Raw genomic sequence first — 23,258 nt, 5'->3', positions numbered from 1 at the left:
TATTGCTTTGTCTGTTATTACAGATCATTTGATATGTACTATTTATGCATTTTAACCTAACCAAGTCTACAATCCTCCACGCCTATTCAAACAGAGCATTCTGATGAGCGGAGTTAAAAACAGGACAGAAAATAGCATATTACTTCTAAATTATGTTTTTTTGATGTAAAAATCTTGATAACATTATAAGTGGACCTCAGAAAACAGTACAAAATAATAAAAAAGAACCACCTTTAAAACCACTTTTGTTTTTTTATTAGGGTACTGTATCAAAGATAAAATTGATAAAATAATAAATAATAATACAATGGTAAACTGTTCTTACAAATAATAAATGAATACTGACCAATTATTTTTCCAAAAACAGATGTTAATGAGGTAGAAAAACATGCTCTTTTGTAATTATTGCTATAAATCACATCCTAATTGTCAGAGAAAATAAATGGGCAATATACAGAACAGATACAGTGACTGTAGCTCGTTCTTGAGGTGCATTATTGTACCACAAAAGCCAGACAGACACGGTCTTAGCCTTGTATCACACAATAATACCAGCCTGCTCGCTCAGAGCCTCTGATTGCTCCGAGAGGAACAGTGATTCTTGGTCAAGAGGGACAGAGGGATGGGGAGAGGGGGAGAAGGATTATTTTGTTCTTTTCTCCACTCTATTACATGGTCAAAGCGGTTAAGCTCTGCGTGAAATCAGCCGAGGTTTCATGCCACAATACCACACAGCAGCTTTGCTTTTACCTCAGCCTAACCTCTCTCTTAGACTGTGGGTGGCTGCAAATATTGGATTCTGGTGTTTATAGTGCACAGACATATTTCAGTGCAGATCTGGCCACAGTTGGCAGAAACGTATGTGTGTGTTTTCATGTGCTAATAAAAAAGTACCATGGTTATTTGGATGTGGTTTTTGGACAGAATTGTGGTAACGCCATGGTATTCTCTGAAAATACACTGGAATATTACCATATTATCATTTAATACCAAGGTAAATATCAAATCTGATACTATTTTTGTATATAATCGTGCCATACTGGTTGATTTCAGTGTAGATGGGGTATTAGATATTGTATTTGTTGTAAAAAGAGTAAATAAATCATGGGTTTGTTTATATATGTAACAAAATGGCTTGTATTAGAAGTGCAGTGGGTCAATCAGGTTTCTCGATCCCTTTAAATTAAACGGGGGTAGGAGAAAGTATTGTAACACTAAATTACAGACTTCTCCTTTAAGGGTGTATCTCAGGTAAAACCCCCTACTGAGATGATTTCAACTGCTGCTGCACTACACTCAGGAGAAACCTGCCTGAGCCCTGACTGATCAGTCACAGCTGCTCAGATCAATACATGCTTTCTAATAGAAGCTCTCACATGAACACACTTAGTTTAGACACTTAAGCCTGTGGAGATGGAGAACGGAACAGCAGCAGGAATCCACTGGGATGAGTCGAAACGAGGCATGGGAATAAATAAATGAATGTTGAGAGCTAAGGGAGTGCGATGGATGAATGAGTGAAATTTGGATGCGAGTACAGTATAAGAGGAATGCAATGAATGTGTGAAAGTTGTAAATGGGTTTAAAAATAATGAAGAAAATGCAACAATGACAGTGAACAAGAGAATGAAGGACTGCAGTAAGATGCACTGTAAACATCTAGACCTGTTTGGAGGAACATTCTGGTTTACTTACAATAGGCATATATACTACACTGTAAAAAATTTCGAGCGGTTTCAACTAATTATTATTTAGTAACTAGTTCCACAGTCAATTTCTGTCTTCAAAGTGTTGCCTGAATTGTAATTTTTTAGTTGGCTCAACCTTTACTGAAATAGTTTTATAGTCCATTCAACTAAAAGGTTTGAATTGGTCAAACATTTAGAAAACTACAGCTAAGTATGTCAATTAAAATTGAATCATTTACTCCATGCGTTTCATGTTACCTCAACTAAGATTTATTATTTGGGCATCATAAGAAATTGCTGTGTAACTAGTCATTATATTTTATACTGAGTTTAAGAAAATTATTATCTGGTGTCAATCAATTACTAAAACACACACATTATAACATAATAGCCTTTATTTAATAACAATCTGCATTTGTATGAATCGTGCAGTGAATGAATCGCCAAGGATCACCATTTCAGATAAAAATCTTCACTGTTCTACTGAAGGAAAAAAAGTCACTGACATCTTGAATGGCCTGAGGGTCAGTAAAATATCAGCAAATTATAAATATCACCCAAATATATTTTTGGGTGAACTATCCCATTAAAGTGTTCCAGTTGTCAAACATTACATTTGTAATACAACTGCAAAATTAATTTTAAACATGTTCACAATTACATCTTTAAAATGAGGTAGATGTCAGAAAGAATAAATGAATCAGGTGTTACAATTCAACTGAACTGAGTCAAGTAAAGCCCAGTCATTTGTATTTATATAGGGCTTTTTCCAAAACAGATTGTGTCAAAGCAGATTTACAGTATTAAACAGAAAAATCGTGTGTTGAAGGAATCAAAACTCAATCGTTCTTCTCTGGCCAGACGAAACCAGCAGTTTAATTGCAGGCTGCTGCAAAGTCAGATTGTGCAGAGGACTGGTCTGGTTCCTGAGGTCTTGTCCCGATGGCCGTCTAGGTGACGAGGTCTTCACTGGGGATCTGTCTCTGGGGTTGTCCTGGACTCCGCTGACATTCAGAGCTGTCGAGGTCATCTCTAGGTGCTGATCCACTATCTGGACTGCATACGGACTGGATCTGGTGGCTATGGCAACCTTGGAATAAGAATGAGACAGTCTAATATTAGCGTAGATGGCACTGAGAACAATAAAGCACATTTTAACTGGAGTACACACTCTAAACCTTTACACATATTACCTTAACTCTTAGTGTTGAAAGTACACACACTATGTAGTTGCAGTGGAGCGGTCTGGTCACCTCCCCTGCCTTGGAAGAACTGACTGGCTAGCATCTGAAAACTTGCAACGATGGGAAAGCGCCAATGTAACCTTTGGCCAAACCCTGATGGAGAAAGAAAAGTACAATTTATCTCAAAAAATGAAATGATGCCTTTTAAATAATTACTGATGTCACACATTCATGTGCAAAAGAATCAGATTAATACAGCATGTGTATACGGTTTCCCTCATCTACTTGTTATCCGATTGACTAAAACACATCTTAATACCAGGCGTAAACACAGCCTTGGAGTAGCATATTACTGGCAACATGCTAACCCTTTGTAAATGTACAGTATTACTGTTATTTTTGTTTGCTACGGGATTTTTTATTTTGTCTTTGATAATTAACCAGATACAGTCACATATGCTGCTGCTAGAGCCGTTTTGAAGAGGATTTCTTAAAGGACATTCAGCAACTTAATTCAGTGTATGTTTTTTCTTTAGGAAGAAAGGTGCAGCGTTATGTGTCGAGAGAGAAAAGTGTTGGCGCTGGTTTCTCCCCCTCCCTCCCTTTGCTGGTTCTCAAGGTGACACTTCCATCTGCCCCTTCCCTCTCTTTTCCAATCTTTTCTTTAAATGCCCCTCTAGAGCCAATGTCACAGTTTTTTCACGGTCTTGCTGAAGGATATGCTTTACTCTCTAATCTATATTCCACTCATGCCTGCATTTCCATTCTCTTTAGAGTCAGTGTCCATTACAGACCCAATGATATTTCATTGCAACTGAGAACGAAGGTTGAGCGAAAGAGGAGAGAGAGACTATTTGCACGAAGCACACATTGTGTTCCTTTCTTTATAGTAAATGGTGAAGAAATGGACAGGGAGGACCCTCATGTCCATAAATACATGAACAAAATACTCTCCACTCTTATTCACATTCACTGGGCACTTCACTTCAGCACTGCCTTTTTGAGTATTTTCATATTTTATTGTTTTGATCACTTCAATAACCTCCAGGTTTGATGCAGACTTGTGCTTTTCTGCAAAAAAAAAAGAGGTTAGGGTTTCTTTTTTAAATGGTTTTATCGACTACCGGGTGAAAATGCAAATTATTTGTATATTATCTTAAAGCTTCTGCTAAAAAAAGTAATCCATAACGACGTACACAATCTGCCAATGAATACATTACAGTAATAATACTGAGGTCCTTTTTTCAAAAGTGTGCTTAACTGTTTAGAAGCAGATCTCTTAGAAGTGGTGAACGCCTCACTTCTTTCTGGGACTTTTCCAAACTCCCTGAAAACTGCAACTGTTAAGCCTCTTCTGAAAAAGCACAATCTTGATAACACAATGTTGAGCAACTATAGACCAATATCAAATCTTCCTTTCATAGGTAAGATTATTGAAAAGGTAGTTTTTAAATCAGCTGAACAACTACTTAAACTCAAATGGATACATAGACAATTTTCAATCTGGTTTCCGAGCGCATCACAGTACAGAGACAGCACAGCGCTTATTAAGATAATAAATGATATTCGCTTCAATTCTGATTCTGGCAAAATATCAGTGCTGGTACTACTAGATCTTACTGCTGCGTTTGAGACTGTCAATCATAACATACTTCTAGAGAGACTGGAAAACTGGGTCGGGCTTTCTGGGATGGTACTCGATTGGTTCAGGTCATACTTAGAAGGGAGACGTTATTATGTGATTATGTCATGGTCTGTCTGAATACTGGATTCTGATTGGCTGGCAGGTGTTGATTAAATTCGTTGAACTGCACAGGTAGTTCCAGGTCAGTTTAATCACGTTCTATATTAATGCGCTTCCTATAAACATTGGTAACCATAGTAACATACAGTTACAATTGAATAGTAATACAGACGAAAATAACTGTCATTTTTATAGTTCCGGTCAAATATTCCTCCGCTGCACGTCAGGTGGTTCTTCGCCTCCATGTCATGCATTAAAATCGTTTAATGCACAGCTAGTCGTTGATTATCCCTTACGTATACAGTAGGTGAGCATAAGTCTAAGTGGACGTCCATGACATGCGGAGTCCCACAAGGCTCAATTCTTGCACCGCTCTTGTTTAGCCTGTATATGCTCCCACTAAGTCAAATAATCAGAAAGAACCAAATTGCTTATCACAGCTATGTTGATGATACCCAGATTTACCTAGCCTTATCTCCAAATGACTACAGCCCCATTGACTCCCTCTGCCAATGCATTGATGAAATAAACTGTTGGATGTGCCAGAACTTTCTTCAGTTAAACAAGGAGAAAACTGAAGTCATTGCATTTGGAAACAAAGATGAAGTTCTCAAAGTGAATGCATACCTTGACTCTAGGGGTCAAACAACTGAAAATCAAGTCAAAAATCTTGGGGTGATTCTGGAGACAGACCTTAGTTTTAGTAGTCATGTCAAAGCAGTAACTAAATCAGCATACTATCATCTCAAAAACATTGCAAGAATGAGTTGTTTTGTGTCCAATCAAGACTTGGAGAAACTTGTTCATGCCTTTATCACCAGCAGGGTGGGTTATTGTAATGGTCTCTTCACTGGCCTTCCAAAGAAGACCATTAGACAGCTGCAGCTCATCCAGAACGCTGCTGCCAGGATTCTGACTAGAACCAGAAAATCTGAGCATATCCCACCAGTCCTCAGATCCTTACACTGGCTTCCAGTTACATTTAGGATTGACTCATTTACAAATCACTCAATGGCCTAGGACCTAAATACATTGCAGATATGCTCACTGAATATAAACCTAACAGACCACTCAGATCATTAGGATCAAGTCAGTTAGAAATACCAAGAGTTCACACAAAACAAGGGGAGTCCGCTTTTAGCTATTATGCCGCCCGCAGTTGGAACCAGCTTCCAGAAGATATCAGATGTGCTAAAACATTAGCCACATTTAAATCCAGACTCAAATTTGTCAAATGAGCACTGTGCTACGTCCGAACTGATTGCACTATGTATAATCATTTTCTATTCTTAACTGTTTAAAAAAAAAAAAAAAAAATGTAAATCAATTTTTATATCTTGTTTTTATTATTACTATTTTTTAAATTACTTTTTTTTTTTTTTTAAATGACTTTTTCACTTCCTTTTATGTAAAGCACTTTGAATTACCACTGTGTATGAAATGTGCTATATAAATAAACTTGCCTTGCTTGCCTTAGGTAATTTTCACTACAATCAATAACTGAGACAATAACTAAGATGGCATATTTTTTTTGCTGTTTTCAGGCTTTTCCTGTTTTGCTGTATGTCTGTTTGACTTGTTAATTCATTTGGGAACTGGATCAACTGACTCATTGAAAAGATTCACATTTAAAAGAACAAATTTTACAATGACTTAAATTCAGAGTTGTTTCTCACACAAAGGTATAGTATGGCTTCAGAAGACTTACTTCTTGATGTTTGAAAGCCTGTCCCTGTTCTGTCCTGTTCCCTGTTTATTGTCATTGTTCATTGTAACAGCAACGAGTTTTCAATCAAAGAAAGAAAATCATAGATTTGAATGACAGGACTGTGAAAACTAATGACAGAATTTTTATTTTTATTACAACCCGAATTCCGGAAATGTTGGGACGTTTTTTTCAATTTGAATAAAATGAAAACTAAAAGACTTTCAAATGACATGAGCCAATATTTAATTCACAATAGAACATAACAAACGTTTAAACTGAGAAATTTTATCCACTAAATGAGTTCATTTCAAATTTGATGCCTGCTACAGGTCTCAAAATAGTTGGGACGGGTGCAACAAAGGGCTGGAAAAGCAAGACATTTTCGAAAAGATTCAGCTGGGAGAACATCTAGCAACTATTTAAGTTAATTGACATCAGGTCTGTAACATGATTAGCTATAAAAGGGATATCTTAGAGAGGCAGAGTATCTCAGAAATAAAGATGGGCAGAGGCTCTCCAGTCTGTGAAAGAGTGCGTACAAAAGATTGTGGAATACTTTAAAAACAACGTTCCTCAAAGTCAAATTGCAAAGGCTTTGCAAATCTCATCATCTACAGTGCATAACATCATCAAAAGATTCAGAGAAACTGGAGAAATCTCTGTGTGTAAGGAACAAGGCCAAAGACCTTTGTTGGATGCCCGTGGTCTTCGGACCTTCAGACGACACTGCATCACTCATCGGCATGTTTCTTATTTCTTAAAAAATAAATGTAAATTATTCTATGTATACAAAATATGTATGACAGTAACAATGATAAGTACTTAATACATGCATATAACTTGTTTGCCTACAGCTGTAAATCAGAAAGGCAGTTTCGAATCACTAAATTTTAGACAAAAAAAGCAATCTAGATGTTAACATGTCATCTGTTGTGTAGGAACACACATTCAATCCTCTATTAACAATAACAATAATTTATTCTTCCTGTAAATATATTTTATTTATTACGATATCATGTAGTCTTTTTTTATAAAAGTTGATTTTATAATGCATGAAAATCCATATTTTAGTCTATATTACTGCGCTCATTTCTCTTTTGCAATACAAATGCATTTTTTCCTACTGTAAGCAACATCAGTGACAGTGCACATAGGCCTATTATCCAGCCGTAATGGTCCAGCCAAATAGAGCATATACTCTCATTTGGCCAATTTGTGCATCATGGGAAAAATCCAGTCCTACGATGCTAACCCTATGATGCATCTGACAACAAATGCGTGAGAGTTGGCATCCATGATTATAAACTTATTCACAATTTTACCCCAGTTCAACTAATCCTTCTCAAATCTTCATCAGTTCAGTTGCTGTATTGTGTTTAAGTGTGGCATGTCGAGTTGCAGATGAAGGCAGAAAAGAAAACCTACCGCATGACACGCACAGTGGAGAAACTGACTGCAGCACATGAGGCAGATGCATCTGTCACTCCTGACCATCAGAAGAACCTTCACGAGAAGACAGAAAAACACAAATAGGGTTTGAAGAAGGTGTGGAAAACAGCTGTGGCAAAAATACATGAAAAACATATTAACAGATTTGATTTAAAATTCTAAGAATTTAAAATGACTTGAACAGTGTGTGAGAGTTGAGTGGAACAAGCTCCCCTCCAATCCTGTAAAACAAATATTAATGTTGCTTTTTTTGCTGCATTTTCCATTAAATGACCAGGGCTGCCAAACTTAAAAAAACTTGTTGTGTCACTCCGCCCGATAACTAGTTTCATTGGCTTGGTTGTCTTTTATAGGCACTGTCTAAAGCCTTTTTATAAGATTGTTTGGCATAACTTAATGCGAGTTGTTTACACCTACTTAACCATTTTGAGTAAAAATTTATATCTAGAATTTAGCTAAATCTGACAAAACTTCCTTTTTGGGGACATCCTCCTTTGTAAAAGCGGTATTTAAAAAAAGTAAATAAATTTTTAATTTAGGTTACAGTATCTATAACCAGCTCTTTACAATAACAATAGAAAGTCTATGCAGTGTCCCCATTTAGAAAGTGTGTGTGTTGTCTGTGAGTAACTGACAAGTTACACAAAAGAAAAATTAAATTTTTTTATTAAATAAAATGTCCCTCCACCCACTCAATAATTTAATATATTAATATCGATCAGTTTGAGGAGCTGACAGGAAACATCTTTGTGATCTTGCAGCATAAGTTTACTTTAATTTTCCTGTTTTGTGCACTAAATTTACTACATTCTTCGTGCACTAAATTCTACTATATATTCTTCATCTTTGTTACACTAATTTAACCTTTTTACACATTTTATTTACTTTTTCTTTTTATACACCGTGTTCTCCTCTGTTTTGTGCACTAAATTTGCTCTTCTTTTTTTTTTTACAGTAACTTTGTTTTTAATCTACATTTGCTGCTTCTTTTTGTGCACTAAGTTTTCTGTATTTGTTTTTGCACTACTTTTTCTCTTAGTAATTTGTTTCTTCTTTTTGCCCACCAAGTTTGTTGCTTTTTTTAAACTAAGCTTGCCGCTCTGAAGACTCTGTGCTGAATGGTTTGTGCAGTTTTTCCTCACCGGGGCCATTTGGAGCATCTGCTGAATGAATAAATGTAAAGTTAAAGCTTGTGACAGCACTTCTTGGACTTTCACAAGAGGGATTTCTGTCATCATATGCCTTCCCTCCTAAGTTATCTGATCCTACACTGTAAAAAAAAAAATGACGAATTTGCACAAAATGAACTTAACGGTAAAAGACTGTAAGAATGCTACAGTAAAAACCTGTTAAATGGTTAACGGTAAGTTAGGGTTAGGGGTTAGGTGAAAAGCTGTATTGGCCATTACATTTTATAGTAGTATACCTTTTTGGAAGTGGAAAAATAACGTATAATTTACAGTGAATAACCGTAAATTGACATTCCCAGAATTCCCTGCGTTACATTTCAAATTAGATGTTTTTTTTTGTTGAAATAACTATGTTTCTTAGTTTTTTCTTATCAGTTTTGCACATTAGGGTTGCATGTTCCACCTAATGTTGTTAAATTAATGTTTATTGCATTATTTCAGTTTCATGTGTGTACCATGATGGTGTTTAGTGTTTGTGTGAATGACACTGTGCACCTTCTATATATGTTAATATTTAAAAGCTGCTTGTGATGGGCTTTGGTTCATCATGTGATTTTCTCATCACCACCTGCTATTGGTGGTAATCAGTGTATTACAAAGGTACTAAACAGATTTCAGTACTTCAATAGGTTGGTATATTAACATTATATCAGTTAATGAAATTACAGTATTTAACTGTAAATTTAAGTTACAACCGTAAAACCTAAAACGTTGCTACCTTATTTTTTATGGTAAAATTCTGGCAACCACAGCTGCCGGTTTTTTACTGTAAATTCTACAGAATTGTTTTACAGTGTACCTGTTACTCCCTGATCCTGAGCTCCTTCTGATATGTGTCCCTGCTGAAACCATTCATGCTGTAGGATCTCCTCTACAGTTGCTCTCTCAGTTGGTTGATAAGTCAGGCAGCGACTTATCAAATCCTGAAATTCTGTAAGAGTTTTTCACTGGTTAGTCAAGTATGTTCTTTTATGTCCACATGACATGCTAATGTTGGTAAGTATGAACATAGCTTTGGAAATATGTAGCATGCATTATGCTTTGTGTGTTTAACAATGTTATTGTCACTGTGTTATTGATAGTTAATTGTTCTCTCTCACCTGTGGACACTCTGACGTTAAAACTCAGACTGCTATGCATCGTGTCTTCTAGACTGTTAAAGGGCTGACATCTACACACCATTGTGTACATCATTATGCCCAGAGACCAGACGGTTGTTGGCCCTGCCTCGTATTTTAAGTCCCTGTAGTATTCAGGTGGGCAGACTCCTCCTGTTCATGAAAGCAAGAGATATCCAGGTTAAACAAACATTTTGTTTACAAAAGTCACCAGCAACTTGAAAAGAACACACATCTGTTCTTTGGTAGTATTAAATCACTACACAGAAGTTTGACTTCTCATTAGGACTGATTGCAACAGTAATACAAAATGCTAACTCACCTGTAAAATCACCCAAGTAGCCTGAAGTTTTGACGAGGTCACTGCAGCCAAAGTCAATCAGTTTGATTTGGTTCGTCGTTGTGTTGATCACAAAGTTATTCAACTTAATGTCCCGGTGGAAGACGCCTCGGTCAAGACAGTGCTTGGCCCCGAGCACCGCTTGGTACATCAGGCTACGTGTCTGTGATTCGTTCACTCGCTGCACATTGTTAACCATGAATTTGAGCAAGTCCTTGCAGGGTTGTGGATATTCCAGGATCAGGATGTACCGATCCTCCTCTTCAAACCATTCCAGCATGTGCACAATGTAGGGGCTTAATGGAGGTCGTTTCAGCAGCAGGTTTACAGCCACTTCTGCAAACAGCGGCTTTGAACAGCCAGGCTACAGAGAACAGAGTTCAGTAATTAAGAGTTCAATATCACATTTCACTTGCATTTGCAATGTAATTTGTATTAAATTACAATTTGTATGTAGTTTGTATTTAAATGTGTACATTAAGTTAGGTCAACTTACTATTTCAATATACCAGTCTGTTTCACACTTTGGGATGAATTTGATGGCGACCTGCAAAAAATTAATATTTATTAAACAACCAAAAAACTAACAAACAAATAAATACATTTATAAGTGAACTAGTGTTATAACCCATATGTTACAGATGGGTAAACTGATCATATTGAATCTCCAAATGAACATTAATATATATATATATATATATATATATATATAAAATCATTATTTCTATTTAAAATGGTTTTAAATATGTTTTGGTCTAAGCATTGATCTATATGGTCTATATACATTAGGTGAATAAAGCGGTGGTTCTACCTGCTCGTGTAGAAATTTTGAAATCCCCTCGTACACAGTGCCAAAGCCTCCTTCTCCAATCTCTTCTCCCACTTCATAAATTTCATCAAATGGAACTGCAAAAATGTACAAAGAGAGCATTTTAATATATGAGATTCAGTCTTACATGAAATCCAGTAGCAGTGCTTGAATAAATATACACATCCAGTTCACATCAGATACATGCACACTAAATTTGGTCAATGTTTGAGATTAACGCTGCATCCGAAATTGAATACAAAGTAAGTTCAAATTCAAATGTAGTACCTACTCAGACAGTATGCGATTCTGAATGCACCGTAAGTCAACATGTAAGAGAAGGATTCTTTCAATTCCTTTTAGGCAATCAGGAAAATAATACTACTTGGTCAAGAGTACTAGATTTATCATTTACATTTGGAATACCGTATGAGGAATTAGATATATGTATAAACACACAGACTAGGGTAACTAGACACAGATGTGAAACAATGAGTGGAGGAACAAGACAAGGTTAACAAGTGGACATAGACTCACCAGGAGTTGGATCGGTGAAACAGGCTGCTCTGAAACGGGTTTGATCTCCGATTCGTCTATGCTTGGAAGCACCTGGAAATTTTGGGGCTACTGGATCAAGAGCAGACGGGCCTGGAAGAGGATCAGCTGGGTCCTGCAGACCCGCTGGCACAAGGACAGATGGTCCTACGACAGCTGTCTTCTTTGAAGCATCTGGATCTCGATCAGGGTCAGATGAACCAAACTGAGGATGTTCTGGAGAATCAGCTGGTTCCTGCAGAGCCATCGGCTCAAGGACGTTTGGATCCGGCTGATGATCACTCAGATCCTGAAGAGCCATCGGTTCAAGGACGTTTGGATCCGGCAGATAATCAGTCGGATCCTGAAGAGCCATCGGTTCAAGGACGTTTGGATCCGGCAGATAATCAGTCGGATCCTGAAGAGTCGTCAACTCAAGGACGTTTGGATCCGGCAGATAATCAGTCGGATCCTGAAGAGCCGTCGACTCAAGGGCGTTTGATCCGCTGATGATCACCAGATCCTGAAGAGCCGTCGACTCAAGGACGCTTGATCCGCAGATAATCAGTCAGATCCTGAAGAGCCGTCGACTCAAGGACGTTTGGATCCGCAGATAATCAGTCGGATCCTGAAGAGCCGTCGACTCAAGGACGTTTGGATCCGGCTGATGATCACTCAGATCCTGAAGAGCCGTCGACTCAAGGACGTTTGGATCCGCAGATAATCAGTCGGATCCTGAAGAGCCGCCGACTCAAGGACGCTTTGGATCCGCAGATAATCAGTTGGATCCTGAAGAGCCGCCGACTCAAGGACGCTTGATCCGCAGATAATCAGTCGGATCCTGAAGAGCCGTCGACTCAAGGACGTTTGGATCCGCAGATAATCAGTCGGATCCTGAAGAGCCGTCCGACTCAAGGACGTTTGGATCCGCAGATAATCAGTCGGATCCTGAAGAGCCGTCCGACTCAAGGACGTTTGGATCCGCTGATGATCACCAGATCCTGAAGAGCCGTCCGACTCAAGGACGTTTGATCCGGCTGATGATCAGTCAGATCCTGAAGAGCCGTCGACTCAGGGCGTTTGGATCCGGCTGATGATCAGTCAGATCCTGAAGAGCCATCGACTCAAGGACGTTTGGATCCGCAGATAATCAGTCAGATCCTGAAGAGCCATCGACTCAAGGACGTTTGGATCCGCAGATAATCAGTCAGATCCTGAAGAGCCGTCGACTCAAGGACGCTTGATCCGCAGATAATCAGTCAGATCCTGAAGAGCCATCGACTCAAGGACGTTTGGATCCGGCAGATAATCAGTCAGATCCTGAAGAGCCATCGACTCAAGGACGTTTGGATCCGGCAGATAATCAGTCGGATCCTGAAGAGCCGTCGACTCAAGGACGTTTGGATCCGCAGATAATCAGTCAGATCCTGAAGAGCCATCGACTCAGGGCGTTTGGATCCGGCAGATAATCAGTCGGATCCTGAAGAGCCGTCGACTCAAGGACGTTTGGATCCGGCAGATAATCAGTCAGATCCTGAAGAGCCGTCGACTCAAGGACGTTTGGATCCGGCAGATAATCAGTCGGATCCTGAAGAGCCGTCGACTCAAGGACGTTTGGATCCGGCTGATGATCACTCAGATCCTGAAGAGCCGTCGACTCAAGGACGTTTGGATCCGGCTGATGATCACTCAGATCCTGAAGAGCCATCGACTCAAGGACGTTTGGATCCGGCAGATGATCAGTCAGATCCTGAAGAGCCATCGACTCAAGGACGTTTGGATCCGGCAGATAATCAGTCAGATCCTGTAGAGCCATCGACTCAAGGACGTTTGGATCCGGCAGATAATCAGTCAGATCCTGAAGAGCCGTCGACTCAAGGACGTTTGGATCCGGCTGAGGATCAGCTGAATCTGTGTTGGGCTGTGGACAAAGTGGAGCAACCTTGTTGTGCTTTTCCCGTTGTGTTGCTGCACGTTTTACAGCCCGCCACGTTCTTTTGAGGAATGCACAGATGTGTTTCTTCTTCTTCCTGTTTGTTTGATTTTCTAAAAAACCCAAACAGAAATGGAAGGGTTAAAAATTACCACCAGATCAGGAAGTCACATTTTGAAGCTAGACACAAAGAATAAACATTCCAACTTACTGTAAATATTATATAAATAAACATACTTAACAGCGTCACTAGACACAAGTGTGAAAAACAGGACAGAATTAAAATGACAGTAGACCCACCTTCAGCTGGTTTTTCATCACAGTTCATCGGTGTGACGCTGGATGGACCCAGCAGAGGGTCAGTTTGATCCTGTAGGGTTGTTGGCTCAAGGCCGGGCGGGCCTGGCTGTGGATCAGCTAGATGCCAACGTGCCGCTGGTTCGAGGCCGGATGGACCACACTGGGGATCAGCTGAATCTGTGTCGGACTCAGGCTGAAGAGGGGCCACTTTGTTGCCTTGACGTCGACACTGGTTGGCGCTTTTCATAGCAAGCCATGTCTTTTTGAAGAATGCACAAAAGCTATTCTTCTTGCGTTTTGACGATTTTTCTGTAAATAAATGAATAAATAAATATTTTCTGGTTACTAAGTTGACTTATTATTATTTCTTTTTACTAAATTAACATTTACATTTAACATGAAATGCCACAACAAACTATACTTCACAATATGTAATAAAAAAAAAAAAATCAAATAAATATGCAATACAAAAGATAAAAAAAAAAATACATTACATTATTAATGATAAGTTACAAAATTAATATTATAATTAAGTTTTTTTTTTTAGTTATATATTCCTAGTGTGTGAAACCTGTGAAAAATAAGTAAAATGATATTTCACAAACTGAAGTTTGTTGTTCACCTGTTGGGTTGTTCTCCATAGCCTCTGGATTTGCTCCTGAAGGGTTGGTGCTGTTTCCTCCAGCTGTCAGTGTATCATCTACTAACACTGAACACTTAGTGTTGAGCTCCACTGACTCCCGCACAGGAGAAACGCTGGCGCTTGTAATGATGCGCTTGAGGGTTTGCTCACGGGATAACCTGTGCTTCTGCTCGGATTCTCACTGAACTGATCAGCTGTGCGACCCGACGCTGAACTCCCGGATGTGGAGTGCTTCACTGTGACGTCACTGACTCCCTGTGACGTCACGTGCACACTGGGCGCGCGGTGCATAATCGCATTATTTGAAAGAGAGCAAGTCAGTTGTCTTTACATTACAGTTATATACGTTTATAATTTAGCATTATGTGTTTTTGTTGAAGGCCTATAGATTAATCGCAATTTAATGTAGACTCAATTAAACAAAATCCCAGGCGAAATCATCATTAAACCACAATTATGATGTTCTGACTAAACACTGACCAAACAACTCGACTGAATGTATGCATTTCAACTAACGTTACCTGCTGTTTTTTTTTTTTTTAAAGACAATTTAAAACTAACACCTGGATGTTTATATATGTTTAGCTCTGCTTACACGAGTTAAATGAAACTACATGGTTTCATTCAAGTGCGTTTAGAAATTTCATAAAGCCTAAAAACAAAATTAATCAAGCCGTTAAATGTTAAAATAAATGTCAGTGATAAAGAAAAACAATGGCGTAGGCTGTTTGATTTCGACATTGGAAACGGACATAGCCTCCAAATTAGCATTCTGCATTTCTTAATAGAATAGCTAAACAGTTCATAAAAATATATTACATTAGGATTTTTAGTCTGTTTTGATATCAGATAATGAATTATGTAATGTTGTAAGTTAAAGCTAACTAGCAACGACAAGCAGACCGTTTAACAAACACTTAACTTCTCGTTTTCTCTGTCGCCAACATCATCTCAGCATCGGAGTATATCCAAACACATTCAGCAGCTCCTTAGGATAGTTAAAACACTTTCAGTATTAAAACTGAATCGGACCACCGAAAGAAACCGTTCCCGCTGCCCTGCTGTTGCTATGGTGACTAATTTAGCTTTCACCTGCATCTGATTGAAAGATCAGGGCTTTGTTGCTACTTGCTAGTGCTAGTCCTTGACTGAATGTGTGTATTCTTATATGCGTTTCTTTCCCTCAATTTGTAATCATTTATATATAAGCGACATTTTATGTACAATTTATTTTAAAGATACAGTTCTCAGTTTCATTCATTGTCATAACATGAATAATGTGCCATGGTTTAGTGGATGATTGCTTATATCTACTGACAAACAAACATTTTTAAAATTAAAATAACATTCATTTTTTTTTGCAATTACGCCACATTATTACAGTCAAACTTGAAAATGGTGTAATGCGTGTTGTGTGTGTGTGTGTGTGTGTGTTCCCTATCATGGATGTTATGACATCTTTTCATTTCTGCGTGTTTTACATTGTAGATGATTTTATTTTGACAAATTGTTTAACTTATGTAAAAATCCACACTATTTATGTATTGTTTCCCTCTTTAGGTTTCGACATAAACCAGTATTTGGTGACAGTACAGTTTTGGACACAGTGATAGTCTTTATAAGGGAGTCAGTAATATTCAAAAACACTGATTTATTTAGTAACACCCTCTGATCTGTAACGGAGAACTGGATTGCACATTGCTATACCCACACATTCAATTTGATTTTAATCAGAAAACATTACCTATGAATCTCCTTTTTATATTTGAAGTCTCCCTGTACATTCTTACAACACAAATGTAGTATGCAAACTTGTCATGCTATAGTAAAAAGCCATATAATTTTAATCTCTAAGAGACTGAAATGAATGTTGGTCAATAAACAGACATCAGGAAATAAAATACACACTTCACAACTTGTTCACAGAAATAACACTGCACATGGATTTAAAGACATTAAGCTTTATTTTCAAGCATTTATACTGTCACTCCGAGCAAAATGATGCAGTGAATTTTAATACAACAGTGCAACATAATAACATAGGCTTTTATTGTAATTCAGTATTTATTGTATAGTCTAATCAATTTCTGGCAATAAACCCAGATATATGTTCATATTTAATATTTCCAATAATTACATACAAAAAGAAACATATTTTGTGTTAGGATAATTACCTGTGTCATCAGTGTGTGGTAGACAATTTCAATATCGCTATATATCTATATTGATAACAGCAATATGGCCACTCAAATGCTTCTGGTGATTTCACCGCCTCAGTTTAAAATTCAAGGATAAATCCAGTATAATATAGTATCCAGTATAAATACATCTGTGTATTTATTTTAAAATATTAGTCTCTGATTTAAAGGGATAGTTCACTCAAATCAAGACATTTTTGAAGAAAACAGATCTTTTCAGGACCATTGGTAAAGCAGTCCATGTGACATCAGTGGTTCAACCGTAATTTTACGAATCTGTGAGAATACTTTTTGTGCGCAAAGAAAACAAAAATAACGACTTTATTCAACAATTCTTCTCCTCCAAATCACGTATTCCGCCAAAAATAAACAGTCATTATTTTTGTTTTCTTTGCGCACAAAAAGTATTCTCGCAGCTTTGTAAAATTACGGTTGAACCACTGATGTCACATGGACTGCTTTAATGATTTCTTTAATATGTTTCTGGGTCTGGGAACATTTCAGTTGCATTGCTGTCTATGCAGGGTCAGAAAGCTCTCGGGATTTCATCAAAAATATCTTAATTTGTGTTCTGAAGATGAATGAAGGTCTTATGGGTCTGGAACGACATGAGGGTAAGTAATCAATAACAGAATTTTAATTTTTGGGTGAACTATTCCTTTAAATATTGTTAATACAGTTTAAATGCATAGTTAACTCATTTCAATTTGCATAATGGGTAATTCAGTTCAAGTGATGCAGCCATTTGAACAGTAAACCAACATTTAAGTTAAAATCATTTTGTCAATCTTACAGAATTTCAGACTAATTAAACTCAAAATAACACATTTGCCCTGTGCCATTCCTATAATTTAGCAGTACAGCCAGCAAAATACCTGGGTCAATAGTCTCCAAGGGCCTTAATAATGTTAATTACAAAAACAACAACAACAAAAAATGAAATTGTAAATTGAACAAACATGAAAAAATGTAATTTTAGTCTCTAATTACTTTGGTCTTAAGTGCATGATGTTGTTACAGCCAGTGTTGCCAACTTAGCGACTTTTCTAAAAAAGAAAATAACAATAATAAATAAATAAACTAGCACCAAATCTAGTGTAATCTTCTTGGACAAACTAAATAACAATACTAGCTCTGGGGGAAAACCAGACCAGTGTTTTTTTTCTTTTGTTAAAGTCTGTTAACGACATTTCCAAAAAAATGTAACCAGAATTTACAAAATTCAGAATTGACAGAATTTTACACTTTTACCCTTTTTAATTTTTTTAATAACAGTTTGAAATAAGTGTTTGTAATGTCTTCAGAATGGATTCTTACTGTATATTAAACTTTTTCACAATTTTAGTCCAGTTTAACTAATCTTTCTCAAATCTTCATCAGTTCAGTTGCTGTATTGTGTTTAAGTGTGGCATGTCGAGTTGCAGATGAAGGCAGCAAAGAAGACCTACCACATGACACGCACAGTGGAGAAACTGACTGCAGCACATGAGGCAGATGCATCTGTCACTCCTGACCATCAGAAGAATCTCCACGAGAAGACAGAAAAATACAAAGATGCGGAAAACAGCTGCAGAAAAAAAAGAAAAAAAGTGGTTAACAATTTCAATCAAAAAGAATAACCAATTGAAATGGCTGGAACAGTGCATGAGAGTGGAACAACATTTTTTTCTTGTACACTTTTAGGATGTTTAAATGTTGTACCAAAAACAATAATTGTACTGTATTTTCTATTTTTATCACTGAACAGATGTTCGTTGCACATTGACATTGATTGTTATACATAACATACCACAAGATTTTGGATGAAGTGGAAGACAACCAGGGCTGCATAGAGATCGTCTGGTCAACGGTGGACATCACAAGATTGGAGGAAATTACAGAATTAGAGGCTGCTCTGATTGTTTGCTCTAATAATATGGAAACACAAGAGACTTTAAGTGATACTTCACTCAAAAAGGGAAATTCTGTCATTTACTCACCCACATGTTGTTTCAAACTTGAATGACTTTTTCTTCTGCCAAACACAAACAGTAGATATTTTGAGTTATACAGATATTCAGAGTCGTATATTAGAGATATTCATTACACATGATTGGATATGTATTCGTAGTTTGTGTAGGACTGAGTAATTGGACAAGTGTTTGTGCTTTTAAACCAGGATGGGAAATTAACACCTGTCAAGCTCCAAATGTGGGTGAATATGGCAGGCTTCACAGGCCGCTCTGGCGTGTGATCATTTCATTGTCGTTTAATTGAATATGTGCACTGTGGCAGGAGGAATCGCTGTTAGCACACGTCTCAGAAAAGTGCATGACACTTGCATAAATATCATCACATAGTCTGTCAAAGACTCGTGTGAATCATGTGAAACAGAGCTCTGCAGGGAAAGGAAAGCAATAGTTTAGAATACTTCAAAATTTACTCAATAAATTATCTTTTTTTTTTTTTTTTAAGTAATTGTAATGGGACACCGAAACGCTGATTTTAAAAGAGAAATGAGTGCAATAATTTAGAATATACATTTTGATGTATCAAAATTAATGCAAGGAATTTTATTCATTAAAAAGTAACTGTAATGGCGTTGGTCAGGAAAAATGAATGACAGTAACATGTTCCTGTCATCAGAGGCTTAAATTTGTGTTCCTACTTCCTGTAGAACATCACCTCTGACGTGTTGGATGAAGTTTTTGTTTTTCTTTATAATTATGAGATTGTCTGTGTACAGAATTTTTATATACTATAACATTTAGGCTACAGCACCTTACTGTAACACAGTCTAGACTCTAGAGCACACTAGAAGAAATGTGTTTTTTTAATTAATATAAATTAATAGGTTTCTTTACCAGATGTAGAATCTCATTATTGACAAATGCCTCTATAAAACTGCTTTTAGTACAAAAGTAGTATATGTAATGCAGTAAATTGCAGTATTTAGGTGAAATTAAAATGTTATTGTTGGATCCTCAACATGTGTGTGATTGATTCAGCCCATCTCATCAAAATCTCACTCTAGTCAGGTGACCAAAGCTGGCAACTCTGGCTGAGACACATTTTACCTTATGCACCGATATGTGTGTGTGTGTGTGTGTGTGAGTCAAAAGAAAGAGTTCCATGTAAAATTGAATAATTAAATAATTTATTTTCCCTCCACCCACCCAATAAATAAATATATTTATGAGGAGCAGTTTGAGGAACTGAAGGGAATCATCTTTGTGATCTCGCAGCATAAGGTTACTTTAGTTTTCTCCTTTGATTTGTGAACTACATTTTTCTTTTGCTCTTTGTTCGGTGTTAAATTTGTTGCTCCTATTTATATTACATTTTTTCTTAGTTCTGTGCAATTAAATTTATTTCTAATTTTTTACAGCAAGTTACAGTAAGGTTTTTTTTTTAATGTGCTGCTTTTTGTGCAGTAAAGTTTTATTCTATTTTATCCATTAGACACCATAGATATATATACTATTTTCATAATTTGTTTCTCAGAGTTTGGCAATAGATTTGCTGCTCTGATTTATACCGCACTTCCCCTCAGTTTGTGCATTAAGTTTGTGTTTAATTTTTACAAGTTGCTTTTTTTTTATTAGCTGCTTTTTGTGCAACAACGTTTTATCCTATTTTTGTGCATTAGATACTACATGGGTTCTCTATATTTCATTGTGCACTACTTTTGCTCTTCCTTAGTCATTTGTTGTTTATGCACCAATTGTTTTGGGGGTTTTTTTAACTAAACTTGCCGCTCTGAAGACCCTCTGCTGAATGGTTTATGCAAATTTTCCTCACTGGGGCCGATTTGGAGCATCTGCTGGAAAAATAAATATAAAGGAAAGTTGAAGCTCATGACAGCACTTTCACAAGAGGAATTTCTGTCATCATCCTCGTAAGTTACACTACCTGATCCTGAGCTCCTTCTGATATGTGTCCCTGCTGAAACCATTCATGCTGTAGGATCTCCTCTACAGTTGCTCTCTCGGTTGGGTCAAGAGTCATGCAGCGGCATATCAAATCCTGCAATTCTGTACAAATTTTCACAAAAGCATTGGTTAGGCAACTACAGTAAGTTCTTAATGTCCATATGACACATGAACATAGAAATTAATGTTGAAATATGTAGCACGTGTTATGTAAAGAATTGTTCTGGTGCTTTATTTGTTTAACAATATCATTGACACTGTGTTATTGGTAGTTAATTGTTCTCTCTCACCTGTGGATATTTTGTGCTTAAACCTCAGACTGCCATGCATCATGTCTTTTAGACTTCTAAAGGGCTGACGTTTGTAAATCATCGAGTACATCATAAAGCCCAGAGACCAGACGGTTGTTGGCCCTGCCTCGTATTTTAAGTCCTTGTAGAATTCAGGTGGGCAGACTCCTCCTGTTCATGAAAGCAAGAGATATCCAGGTTAAACAAACATTTTGTGTACAAAAGTCACCAGCATCACTACACAGAAATTTGACTTCTCATTAGGACTGATTGCAACAGTAATACAAAATGCTAACTCACCTGTAAAACCCAAGTAGCCTGAAGTTTTGACGAGGTCACCGCAGCCAAAGTCAGCCAGTTTGATTTGGTTCGTCGTTGTGTTGATCAGAAAGTTATTCAACTTAATGTCCCGGTGGAAGACGCCTCGGTCAAGACAGTGCTTGGCCCCGAGCACCGCTTGGTACATCAGGCTACGTGTCTGTGATTCATCCAGTAGCTGCATGTTGTTCAGCATGAATTTGAGCAAGTCCTTGCAGGGTTGTGGATATTCCAGGATCAGGATGTACCGATCCTCCTCTTCAAACCATTCCAGCATGTGCACAATGTAGGGGCTTAATGGAGGTCGTTTCAGCAGCAGGTTTAGAGCCACTTCTGCAAACAGCGGCTTTGAACAGCCAGGCTACAGAGAACAGAGTTCAGTAATTAAGAGTTCAATATCACATTTCACTTCTATTTAAAATATATTATTTGAATTTAAATATATACATTAGGGTTTGACAACTTACAATTACAATAAAGCGGTCTCTGTCCCTCTTAGTGACGATTTTGATGGCAACCTGCAAAAAACAAAAAAATTGTAGTATTAAAGCAGTCGTTTTGTAAGTGCATTATGGATGGGTAAACGGATTGTATTAAATGCAGAATTTAATATTAATGATTGTATATTGTCATTATCACAAATATGTCCATTTAAATTGATTTGAAAGACAAAGCATGATCTGTATATTAGGTGAATAAAGCGGTGGTTCTACCTGCTCGCGTAGAAATTTTGAAATCCCCTCGTACACAGTGCCAAAGCCTCCTTCTCCAATCTTTCTTCCCACTTCATAAATCTCATCAAATGGAACTGCAAAAATATACCAAAGAGAGCATGTTAATATATGAGATTCATAGTCTTACATGAAATCCAGTAGCAGTGCTTGAATAAATATACACATCCAGTTCACATCAGATACATGCACACTAAAAAATGTGTGAAGCTAAGTGAAAGTAAAACAGCAAGATAACCATTTTTTTTACAACTATATTTCTTTAAATAGGCAATCAGGAAAATAATACTACTTGGTCAAGAGTACTAGATTTATCATTTACATTTGGAATACCGTATGAGGAATTAGATATATGTATAAACACACAGACTAGGGTAACTAGACACAGATGTGAAACAATGAGTGGAGGAACAAGACAAGGTTAACAAGTGGACATAGACTCACCAGGAGTTGGATCGGTGAAACAGGCTGCTCTGAAACGGGTTTGATCTCCGATTCGTCTATGCTTGGAAGCACCTGGAAATTTTGGGGCTACTGGATCAAGAGCAGACGGGCCTGGAAGAGGATCAGCTGGGTCCTGCAGACCCGCTGGCACAAGGACAGATGGTCCTACGACAGCTGTCTTCTTTGAAGCATCTGGATCTCGATCAGGGTCAGATGAACCAAACTGAGGATGTTCTGGAGAATCAGCTGGTTCCTGCAGAGCCATCGGCTCAAGGACGGATGGATCAGCTGAATCTGTGTAGGACTCAGGCTGAAGAGGAGCCACTTTGTCGCCTCGATGTTGACACTGGTTGGCGCTTTTCACAGCAAGCCATGTCTTTTTGAAGAATGCACAAAGGCTATTCGTATTGTGTTTTGCAGTTTTTTCTTAAAAAAAAAAAAAAAAAAATGTTATTACATTGACTTTCTTTACATTTAATTAAAAAACAAAAAACAAAACATTAAATGCCACAACAAAACTACTTCACAGAAAGGAATTAAAAATATAATCAAAATGCAAACATATAAAAAATTTCATTATAATTTATTTTACATGTAAGGTTTCACACACAATAAATATATATGTATGTAAAACGAAAACATTTCACAAACTGAAGTTTGTTGTTCACCTGTTGGGTTGTTCTCCATAGCCTCTGGATTTGCTCCTGAAGGGTTGGTGCTGTTTCCT

The 23,258-nt window shown here is 37.4% G+C and overlaps 1 protein-coding gene across 1 annotated transcript; it reads right to left on the bottom strand.

Annotated features, from left to right (window-relative positions):
- Nucleotides 1–2,085: 2,085 nt before the first annotated feature.
- LOC131531594 (uncharacterized) lies at nucleotides 2,086–22,933 on the bottom strand. The gene is made up of 15 exons (XM_058762453.1): nucleotides 22,532–22,933; nucleotides 22,070–22,164; nucleotides 21,824–21,874; nucleotides 21,339–21,717; nucleotides 21,039–21,209; nucleotides 20,751–20,850; nucleotides 11,749–11,771; nucleotides 11,233–11,327; nucleotides 10,918–10,968; nucleotides 10,404–10,785; nucleotides 10,064–10,234; nucleotides 9,763–9,894; nucleotides 7,750–7,827; nucleotides 2,882–3,025; nucleotides 2,086–2,778 (listed from the first exon to the last, which is right to left on the bottom strand). The coding sequence occupies exons 1-13, from the start codon at nucleotides 22,794–22,796 to the stop codon at nucleotides 7,805–7,807; spliced, it is 1,938 nt and encodes a 645-aa protein (XP_058618436.1). The 5' UTR covers nucleotides 22,797–22,933; the 3' UTR covers nucleotides 2,086–2,778; nucleotides 2,882–3,025; nucleotides 7,750–7,804.
- Between the last annotated feature and the right edge of the window lie 325 nt (nucleotides 22,934–23,258).

The sequence above is a fragment of the Onychostoma macrolepis genome, chromosome 23, assembly GCF_012432095.1.
Source record: "Onychostoma macrolepis isolate SWU-2019 chromosome 23, ASM1243209v1, whole genome shotgun sequence".
Lineage (NCBI taxonomy): Eukaryota > Metazoa > Chordata > Actinopteri > Cypriniformes > Cyprinidae > Onychostoma > Onychostoma macrolepis.
This window is presented reverse-complemented; position numbering and strand designations above follow the sequence as displayed.

What these genes read in the sequence shown, in the direction of transcription:
- LOC131531594 (XM_058762453.1), bottom strand. Translation starts at nt 22,796, where the DNA reads ATGGCTCTGCAGGAACCAGCTGATTCTCCAGAACATCCTCAGTTTGGT. An exon ending in TTTCACCGATCCAACTCCTG is followed by an intron (nt 22,165 to 22,531) that starts GTGAGTCTATGT and finishes ATATTTTTGCAG; the next exon opens with TTCCATTTGATGAGATTTAT. An exon ending in CAAAATTTCTACGCGAGCAG is followed by an intron (nt 21,875 to 22,069) that starts GTAGAACCACCG and finishes TGTTTTTTGCAG; the next exon opens with GTTGCCATCAAAATCGTCAC.